We start from the raw sequence: 23,108 nt of genomic DNA on the forward strand, positions 1-23,108 counted from the left end.
GGCATAACTTAATAACCACCAGTTCCCAAACTGTTGAAGAATTAATCTTGAAACTTGATGGGTCTTTTGATGTCTCTTCCTGATCTGTCTTTTGCAATGTTATGCGATCGTTCAGATGGTCCCTCATTGAATATCTTGTTCAAATTGGGAATGGATATATTTCAAAGTCATGCATCTCGTTTTCAAGTTTACCTTTATTCTAATTTGTTTAATTTTTTCCGGAAATAATGACAAATATACACCCAACCACCACTACAAAACGCATAATAAACAAACGAATCATATGACACGCACGCTTGAAAACAAACCAGAAAATTCCAGCATTAACACTAACGAAAGTCGCATAAGATTCCAACTCTGGCAAAGCCTTCCTAATTTGTGCATAATCTTGAGCGCCATTCAATTAAAGTATAAGAAAACGTAGCAACAATTCCATTTTTCTTTTTGTTGAAAAACAACAAAATTCATGTTGTTGTTAATTACATATGAGAGAGAGGGAAGCATTTTGTTTTGCATATGTTTTTTTTTTTTTTTTTTGATAAATTGTATATGCTAAAGTAATAGACTAATAGTGATGTTGTTTTTAGTTATGTCATTGTTGGCTGGGTTCGTTTCATTTTGTTAATGTATTTTTAGTGCGAGACATTCTTTTTTCTTTTAATAAGTTGATAGTTTTGATAAAGTTTTATAAAGCCACTTAAATGCGCTTTGTCCTCTTGTATGATTTTTCTCATCTAAATGAACATCGTACTTATTTGTCAATCATTTTCGGTGTCTACGGCAGAGGCCGAAAATGCAATGCTTGTAATCGACTTGGTAGTATGGTTTTTTGGGTTCTTTCATTTAAAGGGTATTTTCAGAGGCCGAAAATGCAATACTTGTAATCGACTTGGTAGCATGGTTTTTGGGTTCTTTTATTTAAAGGGTATTTTCAGAGGCCGAAAATGCAATGCTTGTAATCGACTTGGTAGTATGTGGACTCTAGCACAACGTAGTATTCACATTTTCTCGTCCCTCTCAACTCTCAAGTGTTTCTTAATTGACAGTCTGAGTTGGCGCCCATTTTGGGATCTTCTTGTTGTTGAATTGGCTACTATTGTTAGAAAATGGAAGAGAATAATTGACAGCTAGGGTTTTGCAATATTCTTTTGAGTCGGTCTCTGAAAATTCATTATATCAATTTGTATTTTTGTCCCTTGTCGGTTCATTAACCAATTATACGACAACCTTCAAAAACCAAAACAAGAGTTCCTAAGCTACGTAGAGTTTATTACAGTCTAGTGATTTAAAGTTCGAATCTCAGAAATGAAGAGGTTGCAACCACTTTATTATTTTAATTTCTAAATGTGTTGTATTTGGGTATGTGTGTGTGTGTAATATATATATATATATATATGTCTCTTTCCATTGAAAGATCTTTTGTTGTGTCCACTTCACACTATATTTCGACAATAATTGTCTATCTTTTATACATTCTCTTAAATATCATATCTATCAAAAACCACCCAAATTTGGAATTATTTAACTATTAGATTAAATAGTAGTCATAATAGTGTTTCTTAGAAAATTGTATGCGTCCATTTGTAACCCTATAATTGGACGTTAATGATTTTGGATTTATCTAATTTTTGCATTGATGATTTAGAAATGATACACTAAAATATAGACAGTTTAAAATGTTGAAAAAAATTACGGAATGAGCATCACAAAGTGTCCATCAAATAAAACTTTTTGAGAGATCCCTCAACGGAAGGGAACGTATACTATAAAAAATTGAGAATTAAGTGAAGTGGGCTGACTTTTAGAGAAAGTTGGATTGGGGGGTGGGTTTCTTTTTTTTTTGGTGGTGGTTTGGGATGGTGTTTTGGGTTTTTAGAGGATTGTGTGAGTGAGAGGATTGTGTGTGATATGTTTTGGGTTTTTAGAGGATTGTGTGAGTGATAAAAAAACGAGGAAGGACAAGAGCAATGAGGCCCTTGAACAGATGATTGAAATCCAAATCCAATAGTGTGAAGGGAAAAAGCCCTTTAAGGACTTGACGAGGAAGAAACCCTTGTTTTTGGTCCAACCACATATCATAACAAACTATTTTAGGCTGACGTCTAAATCAACGAGTAATGGGAGAATCGAATTTAGAATCTCGTAAAAAATGAATTCGGTGAGCCATGATGTTGGAAAGGTCTCCGCATGGTTCTAAGTTTGAGGACGTGAAGAAACATCTCACAATGAAAAAAGACCCCACTTGCTTAAGGTTATTAAATCGTGCATGTAACTTCCTTCGTTGAATCATTGTATCATAGCATATTGGTAACACTACAAGAAAAATGAGCTATGGGTACAAAATAAAGGACACAATTGAGAATTTTGTGTGTGTTTGACCATCAAAAGACTGAAACAGTTCCCATTTCATAAAAGGCATCATTGATTGTGCCTATTGTAAAAAAAAATAGGCACAAATACATTATCTGACAGCTTTATTTAAAAAAATGGCTCTAATATATTATTTGTGCCCATAGTTTACTTCTAAAGACACAATTCTTTGTTCTTTATTATTTTTTTTCAAAAACTTATGGTCCACATCCATCCAACACTCTCTTTTCCACTTAACTCACCCACTTCTATCCAACTCTCTCTCTCCCCCCTTAACCCACTGACACCCTTCCTAATTATCCCCACCCACTATCACTCCCCCTTAGCCCGCCCTCAACCATCCAACTCTATCTCTCTCTTCCCCTAACCCACGACACCCTTCGTAGATCATACTCCCCTCAACCCACCCACATCCATCCGTCTCTCTCTCTCTCTCTCTCTCTCTCTCTCTCTCTTCCTCTCCCCTTAACCCACACACATCCTTCATATTTATCTCTTTCATATTTCCTTATTTTTAGTTCTGGCTCTTCCCTCTCTGTTCTCTCTAAAACGACCAAGCCGGACTCGCCGGCCAAGTTTCGACCAAAACTGGGTCTCGACCCAATAGAGAAAACTGATCCTCTCATAGTGAGCTTCCTATCTATGTAAGTGGGTTTCTTCAATTTTAACTTTTAGATGTGAAAAATTATTGAGATTTAGGACTAATTCGGTTTTAACTTGGCATGTTGAAGATTTGGTTAGTGGTTTTGTTTGGGAGATTGAATTCAAGCTGAACTATAAGAAAGTGGTTCAAATTCTTGGATTTAGGTAAGAACCCGAGAAACCCTAACCCTAAACGTAGCCTTCTTTCGATTTCTAAGAGATTGGCTTGTTTTTTGTGTGTTTTTATGTGAATTATTTGAAGGGTGGTGATTTTATATATGAAAATCTGAACTTTTTGCCTGGAATTTAAGTAGGTACAATTGTATGGAGGAATTGGTTAGAAGAGATTGTATGTGTACCAGATCTGGGTTTTTTCAAGCCGCACCAGATCTGAATTAGTGTTCTTTTGGCGGCTTGAGTTTATATATTTTCAGATATGAGTTATTTATTATTGTTTATTTTCTGTATGCACGTCACAGTTTACTCACTTGGAGACTCGCTCCTATCGTACACAATTTTCATGTACCTCCTTGTCTCTCTTGTTCTATCAATTTTTGTAGTTCTACATTTGTGTGTTCTGTTTGTTGATTAAATTTAATGAATTAGATCGATGGTTTTAATTTTTTAATACTAGTCATTGACTTTGGCAATGAGAGGTCCAAATGCTGCATATATCATCCAGATTAGTTCGTCTGTGGAGCAAATGGAAAGATAATGTCATAACAATGTTGTATTGTTTTCTTGGATGGAGAGTTGATTGCCCTGTTTTTATGTGTTTGGTAATGCAGATACGAGAATGTAACTGTGGTGGAGAATATAGAGAAGATGGTAGGATCTTATCTTCCAGCAGATAAGGGCAGTTTTTTGGTTTTGGCATTTAAGATATTTAAGTAGGGTTTCTCTTGCAATTGTAGAATTTGTTAATTTTGGAAGCATGAATTAAATGTTTGGGATTAACTTACAATGCTTCCTATCAAAACCAATTAAAACCATTTTCTGAATCTAATGTTACAATGTTGTGCACTCTCATTGATAAGCAGATTTTCATTATGATGAATTTTCAGTCTTTCTCAAAATCTCCATAACTAAAATTCATGTGGCATTCGGTGTGAATTTTGTCGGATTTGTCTCATTGCATTGTATTGATTTCTTGTATTGTTACCATGCCCGTCAATTTTTCCTTTTTATTCCTAACTGTTTTCACTTTCAAGGAAAAGAGGTTTCTTGTTTGATGCCTTGCAGGAGAGCTGTGGTTTTGACAATTGGGGCAATTAAACGTCACTTATGAAGTATGTTTGTTACTTGTTTCATTATTAGCAAATGAACATAAATTTAATTTGTTATCTTCATTTAACTTCTTGATGATCACATTATGTTGATAATAAAAGGTGAAGATCGGATTTGAGTTTTCACTCCCTAAAACACTACGATGTCTAATAAGGAGTACGTTTCTTACTGGATGATTTTATTGTTAGAAATGAACATATGCTATTGTCATGTTGTAGCTTCTTAACTGTTTATACACAACTAATAGTGGGGAAGGATTTTAGAGGGATGGACTATATATTACATTGGTACAGCCTACAAGTACCCACTTGAGGGCTTTGTTGCAAGTTTTTAGTTGTAGTTAAGTGTTTAGGTTGCTCTTAGGAGAGACTGAACAGTGAGGAAACGTGCAGTCTTAAGAAACTAAACAGCTCCATGAATCTTATCTTTCCGTATGGAAACATGGAAGACTTCAGTAAAGCTAAAAATTAGATTTGAAAATACTTATTTATTAGCTTGTGCGTTGTAGAGCCTATAAGGTTCTTAGCAGTTTCTATCTTTCTTAGAAATTAATGTCATAACAATGATTGTCCAAACTTCTATTGTTTTGTACATCTTGTTTGCTGGTAATGATGGTTTTGCTGCTTAATTTAGTTGCATATTTTGTTCACTGTAATTTGGTATAACAAAGTAGCAATGCATCACTGCTATTGAGTTCTTAATGCCGATTGAAAGTTTTGGTCCTTGAACATGACTGGAAATAGGTCCTTTCTTTTTTTATTTTTTTAATTTCATTTTCACTTTCATTTGGATTTCAGGAGGATGTGATTGCACCATCCACCAAGTTGGAAAAAGAGGTAAATCTTTGATATGGCAGATCTGGAACTCTTACGTATTGATTTTAACCAACTCCTTTTTAGGTGTAATTTTGGACTTATTTTGTTTTGAAGTCGACTATATTTGTTTTGGCTTCTGATGAGGTGCAAGGCTTGCTGGGGAAGATGCATTTGTCCAAAAATGTCTGCTTTCAAGTTCTTTTTGCATTAGAGATGAAATATGTAACATTACAATATATGTTTCTGAGATTGAGAATGTGTTGTAGGCTTTCTACATTTTATGAAAATTTAAAAAAATAATAATAATTACAGTTTTTTCAATTTTGATTTTTTTTTTAATATTTAATTCTTGTTGGCACAATTATAATATAAGTGTCAATATGGCTGGAAAAGGTCTTCTGATAAAGTTGTCAGAAACAGGCACAAATAATGGTCCATTTGTGCCTGCATCTTTGAGCACCAAACAGTGTATTGTGCCCTTTTAGCAATGGTGACGCCCATAGAGGGCACAGATAAAAACTTAGTAGCTGCACTGTTGCTATTGGTCTATGGGCACATGTCTTCGTGCTCTTTGGCCTCAAAGGGCACATATAATTTATTGTGTGCAGTGCCCATATTTTTTGTAGTGTAAACGTGTGAAGCTCAATGACTAGACGCATTCCATGTCACTTAATTTGTATTGTCTACATGTCAAACTTGAAATTTTACCTCACACAGGCCTGTGAAAAAATGCTCCACATTGAATGTTTACCAACCTTGCATGTCCCTATTATTTCAAAATAAAAACCTTGCATATCCTTACAAGAAGTGGGACTATAGTGCTTATGTAGTCAATTTGCTTTATGGTGAAATCTCAACTTTTTTCACATAGAGCGTTGAATGTCTCCTATAACAGAAGATAGAAAAATACAACTCGACTAAGAGCTCTTTTGTAACGAACCATTTGATTTATAATAGGGTTTACATGAACAAGACACTTGCAAAATCTTTTTGCAAAAATTAGAAAAAGAAATGAGACGAAGATTGTTATATGCTGCATGCTTTAGTCGTTCTAGTAATACTCATCTTTAAACAAGAAAGATGGAAGAAACAAAGGGTCAAACATATTGATGTCATGTTTGTGTGGAGCTTAGTAAGACCACAAAATCCCCACCACTAAAACCATACTAAAATCGAATATATAAGATATGAGTGTTTAACTCAAAGATAAAGTGCTATATGCAGCAGCCTTTACATGTATTCTTCGAGTCTTTACAGCCAAGAAAGTTCCATTATGTTCCACAAAAAGCTTCTACCTTGAATCAACTAAATCACTTTCAAAAATCAAAATCAAAATTATGTTGCGAACTATGCGAACAATGGAACTTTCACTTACTGCATGCGCAGAGTCCGAAGAAGCAATTTTCCACCACTAAAGCTCCTTTATCTGTCCTTGTTTAATCAAACCCCTAGCTAATGGCTTATGCTTTGTGGATAATATAAAGATATTGATCAGCTGGCTCACTGCTCATGCCTTTGATAATTGAAATAATATGCCTCCAAGGACTAGAGGTATCTTAGCCTCAAATCAAAATGATAGTACGAAGAATAAAGCCAAATTATCTGCAGAATTTATGGAACAAATGGAGCCATATAATATATATCTCGTTTGAAATTGATGAGGTACTGGAGATCAATATATATAATCCAACTTGTTTGCTAAGTGGGTGATGAATAATTTGCAGATTCTTTCATCATCTTCTTCGAAATGTTATTAAATTCTATATCATAAATATAAGTTAAGAAAGAAAAAGGAAAGAAAGAAAGAATACTGGAATAAACTTTCAAGTCAAGTATAACAAAACATTTTGTGATGTCATGAATTCATCCAATTACACAAAAACTAATGGATTTTATCAAATATATGTTGCTCAAACGCGAGTGAATAGTTTCGACTGTTGGACGAGATATAAACGTCGTTATACTTAATAATTGTTATAATATGAATGGACTTGTAAAATTAGGATGAATGCGTCAAAACTCGCGAGTGTCAAAAGTTATCGAGCATAAATTTATTATTGTGGGGACTGGGGTACTGGGGAGTGTGGTACCCCAGTTCCCACAATTAGGGGTGGTTCGGTATGGGATCCCATACTGAAACCCTTGTCCTGATTCTCAAACCGAAATTTTCGGGAATCCCAATTTCAATACTGATCCCAAACCAAATTTTCGGGAATTCCGAAATAGTTTCGAGATTTTGGGACAAATCGGGAATCCCGAAATGGTTTTGGGCTTTTGGACTAAAATTTGACATATTATGCTTTTGGGCTAAAATTCAACCTTCTATATTGAAAATTTGACATATAGGCAGGTTATGTGACAACCACAAATCAAGAGTAGTGAAAGATCGAATGTCATGGTTCTGTCTTGGGTTTTGTTTTCTTCTCCCTTTGTAGCTTTATTTATTTTTTTGTTTCAGTTTACAGAATGAAAAAAGTCATGATCTTACTCTCTTCTACTCTCTTCTACTCTCCTTGCCCAAACCGCGGCTTAATCAAGTGCACCACAACACATTTATTCAATTATTCTTCTCACTTATTAGTAAATAGTGGAGCTCTCATACTTGGCATTGGTTAAGGAGTGGAACCAGGAAAAAGGATTAATTTGCATTTAAATGTGCATGATCATAGACTAAATATTCATGTCATCAACTGGTTTGAACCAAAAGCGTCAGTATTTGAAATTGAATCATAAAAACTTAAATAGTTAGGGGCTGGCAAACCTACAGACTTTGTAATGTCATGTCTCAAAGATAGGATGCAATGTCAATTAGTTTAGTCATCTTGATGAGTAAGCATCTTATTAGTCAATTAGCTAACTAACAGTTAATTATGTGATTAGCAATTAGTTAATTCATGGGTCTTTAGCTGAACTTGCAACCTGCTATATATAGTTGAGTTAAGTGAATGATATGCGAGAGTTCTTAAATGTGATCCTGGTTCTCTTTCAGTGTCAAGGTTTAAACAGGGTTCTATTACTCTACATAGCAGGCTATACTGGAATCAAGAAAGCTGATCATCTAAAACATTTTGACTGAACTAACAATATCGTTAGCAGTTAAAACTTAAAACCATTTGAAAACTTCAAAGCAGAATCTAACAACCAAAAAAAGGACGCTACAACTAACTATCTGTTTACTAATCCATGATATCATGACAAAATTCATCACAACTCACTCATCTCACATAAGTTTCTCCTTCTATTTCACATCCCTATCATTTCAGCTAGATTAATATATTCATCATCCCTTGAGAACGCAAAACACACACACACACACACACACACACACACACACTAGAAACCCTAAAACAGAGAAATAACAACAAATAAAAAATTGAAGGAGAAGATAGAGATATGGCGTCTCACCTTAAGTTAGTGTGTCTTCCGCAGACGATCCCAAAATTGAATAGCCTTTCGCTCTTCTAAAACCAGTAAGGGAAGATTCAAGATTGTTGTGAAAAGTGAACTCTGTAAACAAAATGAATTCCAAACCCTAAATTAAATTTCAAAAGACAGACAAAAATTAGGTTTCAAAACACTAAATTAATTAGCTAATTTGGGGTGAGAGTGAGACTCGAAATCGGTGTGGTGTTGAGAGAGATCGCGAGTTCTATCCGTGAGAAAAAATCGCCCGAGAGAGAGCGGTGGCTGTGTGGTGAAGGAAGGTTGGAGAGTCAGAGATGATAGTATGGTGTGGTGGTGGGCCGGTGGCTGGCTGGAATTCGACACAGACATATGAGATGAGGGCTCGGTGAGGGAGGCTCAGGGGCTACGCTTCGAGTTCGATGGATGGAATCAATCAATGGAACGGAAATACGGAAGTGAAATGGGATTTGACCTAAAAACAAATGAACGGCACAGATTAAATCCAAAACAATAAACGATTGAAATAATTTTCTTATAATTAAAAAATAATATATATAATATTTATTTTCGGTTCGGTATGTGAATACCGAAAATATGGAGATGCAAAACCGGATCTCGTATCGAAAATTTCAGGAATTTTGGTTTGGGATCGGGATTTTTTTTGTTTGGTTTGGGATTTTTGGGATTTTTTTCCAGCCCAGTACTAGGGAGGAGAGTTTTATTTTATGTGTTTTCATTTGTATAATGACATATATATATATATATATATGTATGTATGTATGTATGTATGTATGTATACTTGTGTTCAAAAACACACTGAAACAATGCCATGCGTGTAAGGAAGTTGATAAGAAAATAAAAGAAAAGGTACTGGTGTCGCATCAGGAGAAAGAGACGGTGGAGGGCCTGGGGGCATCCCAGGCATCCATCACTCAGTCTGTCAATTATAAACTCGTTGCTTCTTTTGCTATCTGCAGGATTAAGAAAATACAAATACGAAAGAGAAGACACCTGTACGACTGGACTGGACTCTTGAACACCAGACAGACTCATTCACTGAAAAACCCTACACTCCTAGGTTTTTCTAGGTTTCCCTACCCTACAATAATTGATCAATTCACCCGTTAGTTAACACCGATTGGGTCCCATTTCGGAAGAAATTTTGAAGTGTACGGGCGACAAGGTTACGTACATGGTGTAATAGCTTACACGTTATAATATAAATTGACGATAACATTAGTAGTAATTGGTTGTATTACGTGATGGATATACATGCAAATCGAAAGTCATTAAGGCAAGAAAGAAGAAACTTCACCCAGTCAAACAACCAGTTCTTGTATTCCAGCTCTCAATTTGCTGCTGTTTATACACCGAAATTAATCTAGTTGCATATATATTTCACTTGAAAAATTGAAGACTAAACAGAAGAGACAACCAAATCCTCTTGTGACCTGTGAGGAGTGTTCAATATTATTCATCTGGACATTCATCATACATCGTTGACTACCACCTTGACCAACGACCATCCTCTCATTTCATTGGTTATTTTTCTGAATTAGTATTGGGAAAAAGGTTGGGTCGCGTGTCCGTCAAGCACCCTCTGCACTCTGCAGAAGAAGGTCAGTTTCCTGACAAAGCTTCTTTAAAAAATTATAAAATAATTAACAGTAAAAGAAAGGGAAGAAGAAGAAGAAGAAAATTTTCTATATATTCTTTAGATTACTTACCCGAAAAACATGGGTATTTAACACTAGTCAAAAATTAACTGGCCGTACTATGAGTTTCAGGTGATAACATTTTCATGCACGCATAGTGCTGCCATGCACTGTGTACGGACGTGATTCATTGATGTAAATGCACCGTAGTTTGTGCATATAAATGGATTTGTCTCCTATCCCTACATATAGATTAGGGTTTAGGTACAGACCTCATTAAAGTGATTGTGTGGAAACCGTGGATAGACGATCATTAATTGTTCAAAATGCTAATGATATTTTTATTAAGAGTGCACTTTTAATTTGAAAAATTGGTTAGAATAATGAAATCAAATCTCAATTATTCAAATATTAATGATACATCGATTAAATATTAACAATAGAATAATCAAAATTATAAATATTGTGATAATATATTGACGATATACTAATCATTTTTTTAAATAAGATTGGAAAATGATCATTTCAACTAATTTTGTTTTTGATTTCCATGTTTGAGTTAAATATATATAGCCCACTTTGGTTATTCATATCGATTCTATGGAATTATGAAGGATCTGTTCATATAGGAAAAAGAAAGAAAGGAAGGACGCAAGTAATATACTTGTTTCTACCATATTATACGTCGAAATCATCGAGTAGCCATCATGATGTCTTGGTAACCCACCCTTTCCGAAGCACACGTACCAATCTTAAACAAATGAGCTCTCCATTCCTTCAACTTTGAGCCCACTTGCTTAAGGACACATGACAACACTATAACAACGTTTCTAGAGTTCCAGATCGATCCCAAACAAGAATGGGAGACTCTCCTCACCTATAAAAGGAGACTCATCTCCCACAATTAAGGGCTCTTGGATCTTAGGATAGGACCCCTAATCCAAACTTAAGCTTAAAGCATTGTATTATGTAAACATTGCATTATTAATGAAAACTCCTCTAATTACCTAGATGTAGCCCCAATTCGGAGTGAATCACGGTATATCTTTGTGTTCTTGTGTGTTTGTGCGATTTATGGTCAGATCTAAGTTGAGCCAAGATCGATCTAGTTCTGTGCATCAATAATACTAATTAAGTAATTTGCATCAGAGCTCATTCTCTTTGAAGTGGATTATATATGTAAATATTTTGAAATGCGTTCTTCGTTCAAAACACATTTATTTTTGTTATCTCCCATCATCTTCATTAAGGTTTTTGACAGTACGTGGTAAAGTCAGTCTCAATTTCCAAATAATCAATTATACTGAAAAATTTCACATATTCTATGCATGTGCTATTGAGGGGCAATTATTCTTGAAGAATATATAAAAGAAGAAGAGAAAGTAGAAGGAAATAACATGAGAAAATTCATTTGTTTTTGTTATTTATTATATATTAACATTATCCTTTTTTATTAATGCAAAGCAAGCAAAGACACGATTTGCACAAAAATAATTGACAAAAGACTTCTTTCAAATTATAGTAATACAGATCGATATATATATAACCCTAGGGTTTTGACATGCGAGGGAGAGTTGATCAACACATAACCCTAATCTTCTATTGTATCATTGACCAATTCTCAAGTATTCTTAAAATTTGGAAATAGGAAAATAAGAACCAACAAAAAAAAAGGAGGGGGCGAAGGGTGGGGAGAGATAAAAATAGAAAGAGGAAAAGAAGCTGAGGAATGTTTGGACCGAGTCTAAAACTAGAAGGAAGTAAAAGAAAAAAAGAAAGAGAGTGAAAAAAAAGGACATAGACCAAGCAAATCATGAAGGGATAGGGAAGGAAGGGAAGGGGGGCATTATTGTACAGGGGGTGTTGAATTGGTACACACCACATGAGGAATATGTTCGTTTCGACTTGGAACCAAAATAGCCAGAACACACGAGGCTCGCTGGAGCAGTACCACTGTGTACTCTACTGATCATTGATCCTTTCTTACTTCAACAGGCAACTGCAGAGCACCTCACGTGAAAAAGTCACATCTTGTCATCCTACTCCTACCTATCACAAGTTTCAAACACATTAACTGAAAAAAAAAAATAAATAAATAAAAACAGTGTTTCACTTCCAAACCCTAAATATATATTATGATCTAACTCCGGCCAGGCTCTCTCCTAACATCCATAATCACCCATTTTAAGAAAAATATATTAGTTATGTGTCTAAATTTTTTTATTAATTATTGGTCGTATACAAATGATTATATATGCAGCAACTGATTATGCTTAAGATGTTTTTTGGCACTAGTCACCCACTTAAACATAATACAAAGTATGAGATGGTTCAACTGTCGAGTTTATTATATTCACAAATTCAAACAGGATTCAATGCAGTACAATATATACGATAAATACGATCGTTAATGAGTAGATCTAGATATGGCATTATTCACCTAAAAGAAGGCAGCCGTTTTAACACCTCGAGCTAGTGTAAGCCAAACATGGTTAAAAAGAATTTTGAAAAGGTGAACATAACACCTTTGTTTAGATTTGATCCTTGCATTCTAACACAATATATCAAAGCGGACTCTTCACATCATAATATCTATAAGATTTTTTTTTTTTGTGCATTGCAACACCGTCATTATAATATAAGTGGACGATATGATTTATATATGTCCCACTGAAATGGTATATTAATTAAAAAAATATAAACAAGTACCATAGTTTAAGTAAAATTATAATAACTAATATCGTCATGTTTTGGTGTAATGATATTCTAAGTACATTGAAAAATTACTTGTCTACATAGGAGCTCTATATTCTTTCATCATGCTTCTTATATTAAGTTGTTAAGAATCCTTTAATTTATGTTTCTTCTCTCTCCACAAAATTTAAAACTTATAGTGTGCTTGTAAAATATATTATGAAATCAATATTAAGTTGCTAGTCACTATGGCAAATTCCATCTCTCCTCCTGTTGTTGAGCCAAAAAAGAAGATCACAAAGTTTTGTTGGAGGAACTCTTTCCTTATTAAATCATGATTTTCTATGTTTAAGCTAATTAAATAAAAATAAACCAATAAGTAAAGCAACAAGATTTCCTGCAGAGTGCAGAGTCTCTATAAAACGCAAAAGCATGGTGAGAACTGACACAAGGGGCTTCTCACTTCGTCCAACCCCCACGAACTCACAAACCCTCGCCCCCTCTGCTCCTCTCACGTACCGTACTGTCCATACAATTTCACTTCCAACTCCAAACATTTTCCGAGAAATCAAAACTTTCCCGGAAAATCACCCTCCAATGTCACAATAAACCATCTCACAAGTAGTCACACCTTCTGTAATCAATTTCCACCTCCAACCGGTTTTCCCTGTTTGTGTCTTACCGAAGATGGGGTCGTGGGATTTTGACACCGTGAAGGCAGAGAAAACCAGCGCCATGCGGAGGTACAACCGCCTCCGCACTGCCGCGAAGCTCTTTCGTTTCGCTGAAATTGGCGCGGGCATCCTCTTCCTCTCCTGGACCTTCGCCCGCATCCCCTTCGCCCTCACCATCTCCCGCGACTACTTCCTTCTCCTCTCCGGCGTCGTTTCGAGCCCTCTCTTCGTCTTCCTCCTCTGTCACGTCATCATCGCCTCTTTAGTCCTCAAGTCGCGCCACGTCAGCTCGACCGATCGTAATAACGACGGCGTGGAGGCCGAACTCTACGCGGAATTCGTCGAAGGCAGCGCCGGAGGAGCCGATAGTAAGTCTCAGCTACAAGACAACGTCGTTCCGCGCGAGGCAGAAGAGGTTGTGTACCAGGACAAGCAGATCGTTTCGGAGGTGAACTCGGCGGATCCTAAACCGGAAACTGAGTCGAACTCGGACTCTGACTCGGAGTTCACGAACATCATTCGGAGGACGAAATCGGAGAAGTTCGAGAAAAAGCCTGCACCGGCAAAGCTGCGGAGATCGGAGACGGAGCTTTGCCGGAAAACGGTGAGGTCCAGAGAGGAATGTGCGGCCGAAGATACAGAGGAGGAGGACGATTTGAGCAACGAGGAGTTTCAGCGCGCCATTGAAGCTTTCATAGAGAAGCAGCTGAAGTTTCGTCACCAGGAGTCTCTGGCCGTTGTTCTGAAGAACCAGAGCTAATAATAAAATAAAAAAAATAAAAAAAATTAAAGTTGAGTTAATTGGATGTAAGCCACGGCTACCTACTGTTATGTACAGTAATTTCTGGTAGAAAAAAATGGGGAAATTATAAAAATCATTTACTACAATCTCCTTTTTGTGTTTTATTTTAATCTGAGCGTCGGATTGGATTTGATTGAGATGGATCCGACGGTGCAAGGAATTTTATTCTGATCGTAAGCGCGGGAATATTGTTGAAAATATGAACATTATGCTTCTTGCTTGTGGATATTATTGGAAATACATAGTTAGGAAAGAGCAGGAATTTGAAGGAATATATGCTACATGCATTATTTGGTAATTTTATTGGTTTATTTAATAAAATGGTGGAGGATTTGCTGAGGATTGAGGAATCGAATCGAATTCCAAAAGTTCCATGAAACGAGTGATATATACATATGAATATGCTTTATTACCTTTGATTTATGGAATATGATTCTCTCCCCTCATCTTTTCATCATCTTCTATATTATCCTCACACATTCTTAATTTCGTTTTTCTCTTTCTATAAAAAATTAATATAAGATGTTGACGTGGCTTAATCGTGATTGTTCAAATAGGAGGGAAGGGAAGGGGAGGAAAAAAAAAAACAAAGGGGAGAGAATCATACTCCTTGATTTATACATACACTTTGAGAAAATTCAGTAATTTTAATGGTGAAAAGGCCATGCAGCGATATTAATACACACATGTCATGACAAGTGTATTATAACTTAGGTTCATATATATATATAGCGTCATATCGTGCTCATATTATAACACTTGAGTTAACAATAATATATAGGTATAAACGTCATATTAAAAACGTCATTTGATAGGAACTATTTTAAGGCTATTGGTCTCCTAATTGAATAAGAGCATCTCTGAATGAGATATCAAATGTAAAACATAAAAAATTGATATTTGAGGACTTTATGCGGCAGTTTGACATTTGTACAATTTTTTGCTGCACTGGATGTGTTAAATAAAAACATTTTTTTTTAACAAAGCGATATTATTTAGGGATGTGCTATCTACATATCATATTTTACTTCTCACACCCCCTTGATAATTTTAGTTCGTTGATCTTCTTCAATTTATCCGATCCGACAGTCGAAAATTAAAAAGGTGTGTGAGAAGTAAAATGGAGTGTGTGGATATCACATCCCTATTATTTATACTAAGGGGAGGGGTTGGACTTAGCCTCACAATGGGCTAACAATAATGTGGTTCAAATTAAAATATTTTAACTCTCTTTATTGGAGTCCAATTATTGAAATAACCAATCAAATACTTAGAACACACAACAACGTTTATTATAAATTGCATTAAACATTAAAAAATCATCAAATCTATTTGATAACAACGGTCAAATTTGACGCCGAAGGCTCAAACGACTTTGCCTTTAATTGACCCAGCTCCACTTAAGAAATTGAAGACTGGGTTGAAGAGAGATTTGTTGTCATTTATTATTATTGTATGTCTATGCGACAGTTTTGACAATTCTATTGAAAATACTCTAAATAGGGCGGAAGCTGAAATTTTTTAGAAATTATGGTGCCTATAAACTTAAACCCACCTATTCAGAATTACAAGATCCTCTTTTTATTACCACCAAAGTGGCCTTTTTCAATCCGCAATCAATAAATAACAAACTTGATCCTTGACAAGAAATGCTCAATTTTCTGAAAAGTTCCACAGTTGCTTCTAGTAGGTATGATTCATTATTGATCATGTAATGATCAATTGCACCAAGCTTTCTCGATAATAACAATAATTCCATCAACCATTGCCGAACGCAGGGACAATATTTTTACTGTTAAGTTAACACAATTCTTTAGTGGATAAAACAGCACCAATCATCATAAAATTATATGGCAATGATCTTCCAAACTAAAGTGTACTCTAAACAATCCCTTGAATCTTCATACCGAAAGTTACTTACACCTTTTCTTCTAACAGGAGATTTGATTCTTAGTGAAGTGATCTTTTTATTTCAACCAAACTTTGTTTTAGGGTGGAATCCATACACATCTTTTTATCTTTCACACGCTCATGTTTTGTTATTTGATTATTCGACAGTCGAAAATTGATAGGGGTGTTGAAAAGGTAAAATAAGGTGTATGGGTAGCACCACTCTTATTTTAATTATATATATATATATATAATTTTGTTTTATACTATGTGTATCTTATTTGTTGACGTAGAATCCACATTTACAGTAATTTCTATAAGATGGTGAAAAAAATGGTACAAATAGTTTCATTGCATTTTTGCTAAAAATAGTATTGGATCTCTTGATTTTCATGTCTTAATTATCACAACTTATGCTTCTATTAGAATTCTCAAAAAGAAGACATGTCCAATTATTTTGGTTTAATATTTAAGTGATCATGTAGAATGGGAAATTGTAAGTAGTAGGTGCGAACTAGGAATGAAAATTCAATATTTTTTTCTTATATATATATTTGGGGATTAATTAGAATAGTGTAGCTTAAAAAGTTTCCCAGAAGTTGATGAAGAAAGGACTTGATATCCACTGAAATTTCGAATGGTCATTTTAGTTCAAATACTTTTTCTAAAGAAAATTTAAGAAAAACCAACACATTTTCAATTTAGGTAAAATTGAAAAGTCAACAAAACTAGTTTAAAAAAATTACAATTTAATATAATTACACAATTGCTACTTAACCTTACTTTCTTTGGGCCAACGGCCGGCTAGATTTTTTGATGGCGATGACCGACATACGAGATTTTTCGACAAAGGTAACCTACCGACGACATTTTTCCGTGCCTAGCTACCGGCCGATGACATTTTCTTGCGACCAGTCACTTTATTCTAAAAAATGTCTTCTATGGGTTTTGAACCAAACCTCATGGTGAAGAGTAAAATTTTGTGCCACTACACCACACAACCACTTATGATATATATATATATATATGTATGTATGTATATGTGTGTGTGTGTGTTATGATATATATATATATATATGTATATGTGTGTGTGTGTGTGTTATGATATATATATATATATATATATATGTATATGTGTGTGTGTGTGTGTGTGTGTGTGTGTGTATGTGTGTGTGTGTAAAGTTATTGTCCAACAATGACTTTCAAGAACTCCTGTGAAATATAAAAATTATATATTTTCATTGCCTATACATGTGAAAGATCAAGAACTAAAAATTAATAAGGATAATTCGAACGCTCAATGAACAAGAAAACACCTTTATATAAAGTTATTGTCCAACAATAACGTTCAAGAACTCATGTGAAGTGTAAAAATTATATATTTTCATTCCCTATACATGTGAAAAATCAAGAACTAATAATTAATAAGGATAATTCAAACGCTCAATGAACAAGAAAACACCTTTATATTAGAGTCTTCAGTCTAAATGCACTGGCTAATTTGTTGAAACAACTCCAAACAATAACCTTCCGAAAAATAACGTAAATTGAATTATATTGAAGTCTTCAGTCTATATGCACCGGCTAATTTGCTAATTTGTTGAAGTCACTCTATATTGAATAAAGACTTTTTATGACTTCTTAAAGGTTTATGGAAATATTATTGACACACCCTGATTCGGAATGTCCATCTGGACTCCGAATCGAGCTGTGCTGGCTTCGTCACCAAACTCTGTAACGAACTCAAAGATTTTCCGGTGAAATCTCCGCCGTTCACAGGCTAGGTAAACTTCGAGGTCCGTCCTTTCTCTTCCTCTCGATGAGATGGCTTGATTTATGAATTACCATGTGAAAATTGAACATGTTTTGGTGCAGAAATACCTCTGGGAAATATTCCCCAGCTTTCCGACAAACCATTTGAGTTTTGCAGGCCTTTTTCCGAGCGATCCCGACCATGGCTCGACATGATTTTGGTATATAATCCTCATTCCCTCTCTGAGCTTCAAATCCATAAATTTTGTGTTGAAAATAGTTGTGAAATCAGGCTAATCAGAGCTGGGGAAATTTCCCGGCCAAAATTCCGATGTTCTCCTTCACTGGGTCCGGCGGGTGCAACCCGCAAGTCCATCAAGTCAATAATAAAAATAAAAAAATAAAAAAAGGGCCAACCCAGATTTGTGGGCCAGATCCGACCCAACCCAAACCCGGATACGACCCAAATCCATTTCGGATTTGGAGAGAATATTCCCTTGGAATATTTTGTTTAACCTTTCAGTTAATTTTAACAGAATATTCCATCCGAGAATGGAATATTTCGTTAAAGTTAACTGTTGACCGTTAGTTGACTTTTGTTGGACTTTTTCAAAATTTTCTCAAAAACCCTTTTAGGCTAATTTCGACGTCCTGAGTCTGTTTTTAGCATCCATTTAGTGAAATTACAAGGTTTTAATGTAGTTGACCGCCGGAGCGTCTAAGTTGATTTTTTTAGGGTTGATCATTGACTTTTCGTTGACCTTTTACTAAAATTGCCCAGGACTTAATGTATTTTGACGCTCTAATTCCAAATTCGCACTCTGTTTTCCCAAATTTAATCGTTTTAGTTGATTTTTACTAATGGGTTCCAATATTATGCTTAGGTGCAATTGCTATCGAAGACTCTGACTTCCTAGCTTGAACGGATGTGACATCGTAAGTAACTGTGAGTGAGTCTTTTCTTTGATATATACATATATTTATTTAGTTTCCATATATACATCTAGTCATGAATTTTCTATGTGACTGCCATAATTAAGTTAACATTTATAGGAAATGACTTAACGATGAGAATTAGAAAATTATTATAAATCCTACGGGATGCCTTAATTAGATTTACGGCTATGGATAATATTATGTTGACTAGAATTATCGAATCACTGTGGCATGACTATATTTATGTTATTTGCTCATCATTTGCTGCACTAGTATTAGTACTCGCCCGGGTCAGGGCCAATCTTTCACGTGCATGTTCATATTGCATCGTACCCTCATTTTGGATCCATTATAGGTGCCAGTCCTATCCTAGATTGCTATAGGCAATCAGGACTCATATGTGATGCGCATAGCACCAATCTTCACGTGATTGTAGTACTAGAGCGTAAATCATTATTACACCCAGTCATGTTCATGTCAGAATACCTCTACATGAACTCGTGTGTCAGCATGTGTCGATGAGCACTCGATGTAATATATTTATTTCTACGAGATATTGTGATTACTAGAAGTTATATGCTTATTTACGAGTTCGTGACGTATTGAAGTCTTGAGATATTGTAGGCTACGGTAAGTATTTTTCATACTATACGTAGTATGTACATTTTGGAAACTATACTTGTTTTACAGCGAGGGGTTACTATGTTTTTGAAAAGGTTTTTATAAAACTTTATTTTTAGGCCCATTCACCTGCAATGGTATAATTCTCATCCTACTTCACTGTACTTTACTTATACTTTGACATCACATGTGAAACGGGTTCATTCCCGCTCACAAGCGCACTCTTATATTTAGGTACTTTTAGGTTTAAATTTATTCACATTTCCACATCACTACACTTTATGGCTTCGTCACCTTCCTGGTGTTGGCCAACACAGCTCGATTCGGAGTCCAAGTGGACATTCCGGATCGGGGTGTGTCAATTGTGGTATTATGAGTCTACAAAAATTCAAGTATATTCAAAATTTCATTGATTTTAAAGGTTTTTTTTAAAAAGTCATGGATTTGCTAGTTAGTACAACGGTCTAGTAGTATTCCTCTTCACTTCTAAGTGAGAGGTCTTAGGTTTGATTCTTGCCGAAGGCAAATTTACACTACATTATTGCTAGCCTATTGTGAGACTTAGCCTACTCCTACACCCCTTAGTGTAGATAATATCGTTTGTTCAAAAAAAAAAAAAAAAGTCATGGACTTTGATGGACTTTTAGTGCTTTTGTGGTAAGTTTTTTTGTCATATCAAATCCAACCTCTTCCCCTAAGATTTTGGTGAATTTCATTGTTTCTCAATTCTTCAATGATAAACTCCACCACCCACCATCATGCAATGACTATTATTATTACCACTTCCACCACTATGTTTCAACCATCGCCTCATCATAACCATTCATCCACCCCCACATCCATCACTGTCAACATCACTGCCATCACCACTGCCATGAGCATCCTCACCAGCCCAACCATGACCACAATATCCATGACTGCCACCTTTACCACCATCATCACCACCCTAACCATACTACTTCACCACCACCGCCCCAACCATTCTACTTCACCACCCCAACTCCGGGCCACCGCAATAACCACCCCTACTGTTATTGTAGTTGAATAGTATACCGCTTAAGCATTGTTTTTTGATAGATAAAAATACCAAATACAAAGAGTTCTTTATATAGTGAAAGACTACAGCAAACCCTAGACTAAAACAAGAGAGTAATTTAAAACTTAACGGGCAAGTGATTAATCCTTGGCCCGCAAGACAACTAATTTTAATAATAATAATCCAAATTCCAACACCCCTCTCAGTCAAACTCATGACGGTGCACGACATGGGTTTGTCAAAGTAGATGTGGATGCAAGCTTCGTTATGCTATCTTCCGATGCCAATTCCAATATGCAATTCCATCGATGCAAGTGCAAGACTCCAAATTCTAGTGCCAGTGCCAATGCAAGATTCCAATGCCCCAATGCCAATGCGAGTACTAGTGTAAACTTCCAATGGAAGTTCAAGCTACCATGCCCAATCATCTTTTCTAGATTCAGATTCTGAATCAGTTGTAATATGCAAAACAGAAAGTACAACTGCTGCTGCAAGAGGTGGTCTCTGTGGGAATCCATGTTTTTGAGATAACTCAGGACATTGAGATTTCCAATGCCCTTTCCCTTTACAATAAGAACACTCCTCCATAGCAACACTAGTTTTAATACGAGGTCTCGGCCTAATTGCCGCAGCCAATGCTGAAGTGTTTGACAAAGATGAAGAGAGCCTATGCGACTGCACACGGACTTCTTCGGCTTCTAACTTATTAAGAACATAATCAATTGATGGAAAAGGAGTTCGATGTAGGATGGAGCTACGGAGAGTCTCGAACTCATCTCGAAGAGTCATCAGAAACTGAACAAGACGTTGTTCTTCTCTATATTGACAATAGAGCTCGACAGTGCCAAGTCCTTTAGGTTCAGTCAATGCAGGTTGATCCCAAAGATTGATCATTTCGTTATAAAAAAAACTTGAATACTCTTATCACCCTGCTGGATTGCACGAATCTCCATTTCTAATTGATACCTCTTAGCAAAATTGGCCTTGGTGTACAACTTTGCTAAGTGATCCCAAACTTCCCTAGACGTTGAGAACTTAGCAAGTTGCATTCCAATAGTCAAATCAACAGAATTATTAATCCAAGTAATAATCTTTGAATTATTCATCTCCCATGCAGCAAACAATTCAACATGTTTTTCATCTTTGGGGTTATTCGGAATGGAAGGCATTCTAGAAACATAGCCCCACAATCATTTTCCAATCAAAAAATTCTTCATCACATACGCCCAATAAACATAATTATTTCCATCTAATTTCACACCAATAGCAGTCAGGCTGACGAAGCAGTGGTGACAGGTCCAACTGACCTGCTCTTGATACCAAGTTGAATAGTATAGTGGTAAAGCATTGTTTTTTGATAGATAAAAATACCAAATACAAAGAGTTCTTTATATAGCGAAAGACTAAAGCAAACCCTAGACTAAAACAAGAGAGTAATTTAAAACTTAACGGGCAAGTGATTATCCTTGGCCCGCAAGACAACTAATTTTAATAATAATAATAATTCAAATTCCAACAATTGCCGCCACTAAAGACACCAATTTTACTATCGCCATCTTGTTAACAATCACCATGTGACACTTTCATCATCATCATTTCAACAGTAAAACTTAAAAATAATAACGCTTATTAATAAATTGGTCAATAAAAAGTCTGACAAATATCCAAAGAGTTCTATAAAATTCTAGTAACTCTCTATAATTATGCAAAGTTCTATCATTTTTAACTCATTTTTCTCCCACAAAAGTATATCATTAAAGTACTGTGGAATTTTATAGAGTTTAGTAAATCCAACAAAAGTCTATCACTTTAAAAACTTAACAAAAGTCCAAATGGTGGTAGATAGACCATCTACTCAAATAATATTTTGTAGACTATATGATGTGATAGTTAATAATTGGATCTTTATTTATGATTTAATGAAAGAATTCAACTATCAACCGTCATATCATGTAGTCTACAAAATATCATCTAGATACATGATCTCCCTAGAATTTTCCAAATTTTAATACACAACACCCCCTTAAAAGTATGTTGGTGCGTGCTTCTGTAATGCTTATGATTTTGTGCTTATTACTGATGATGCATATGCATCTTTAACACTATCTTCAAATTAAGTAATTAGTATCAAGGTGGTATATCAATTAGTTGCTGATGACAATTAGAATAATTTCTTTGTTGGCATGTAATAAATTCATAATTAGGGTGCTCCTTTAAGAATCAAATTAGTATTTCATCAAGTTATCCCCCACTTTACTGCTAATATGCCTTTGCCTGTATTTAGGTCCCAGCCCCACTCACTAGGGGTAAGTAATTTAACCTCATACGTATATTCTCCAAACCACTTCTCTCATAAAATGTTTATTTAGATATAAAGTGGTATTATATAAATGTAAACTTTAAATACTTTGTCTACGAAAAGATCTAATTAATATTTACTTAAACTTGGTTTAATAATTATTTTTTTATGCTTAAGATATGAGGAAGACATAGAGAATAATGACGGACAAAGAAAGGTGGTGGAAAGGA

At 35.3% G+C, this 23,108-nt stretch overlaps 1 protein-coding gene and 1 long non-coding RNA gene across 2 annotated transcripts; one reads left to right on the forward strand and one right to left on the reverse strand.

The window, feature by feature from the left end:
• Positions 1–6,260: 6,260 nt before the first annotated feature.
• Positions 6,261–8,947, reverse strand: LOC125473223. The gene is made up of 2 exons (XR_007255088.1): positions 8,728–8,947; positions 6,261–8,621 (listed from the first exon to the last, which is right to left on the reverse strand). It is a non-coding gene; the product is annotated as an uncharacterized LOC125473223 (long non-coding RNA).
• A 4,283-nt stretch (positions 8,948–13,230) lies between these two features.
• On the forward strand, positions 13,231–14,430 carry LOC103932831. The gene has a single exon (XM_009342482.3). The coding sequence runs from the start codon at positions 13,556–13,558 to the stop codon at positions 14,300–14,302; it is 747 nt and encodes a 248-aa protein (XP_009340757.2). The 5' UTR covers positions 13,231–13,555; the 3' UTR covers positions 14,303–14,430.
• Positions 14,431–23,108: the final 8,678 nt, after the last annotated feature.

The sequence above is a fragment of a genome, unplaced genomic scaffold (genome assembly GCF_019419815.1).
Source record: "Pyrus x bretschneideri cultivar Hongxiangsu unplaced genomic scaffold, Pyrus_bretschneideri_v1 Contig8, whole genome shotgun sequence".
NCBI classification, from domain to species: domain Eukaryota; kingdom Viridiplantae; phylum Streptophyta; class Magnoliopsida; order Rosales; family Rosaceae; genus Pyrus; species Pyrus x bretschneideri.

Coding starts and splice junctions, on each gene's coding strand:
- LOC103932831 (XM_009342482.3), top strand. CDS start 13,556: ATGGGGTCGTGGGATTTTGACACCGTGAAGGCAGAGAAAACCAGCGCC.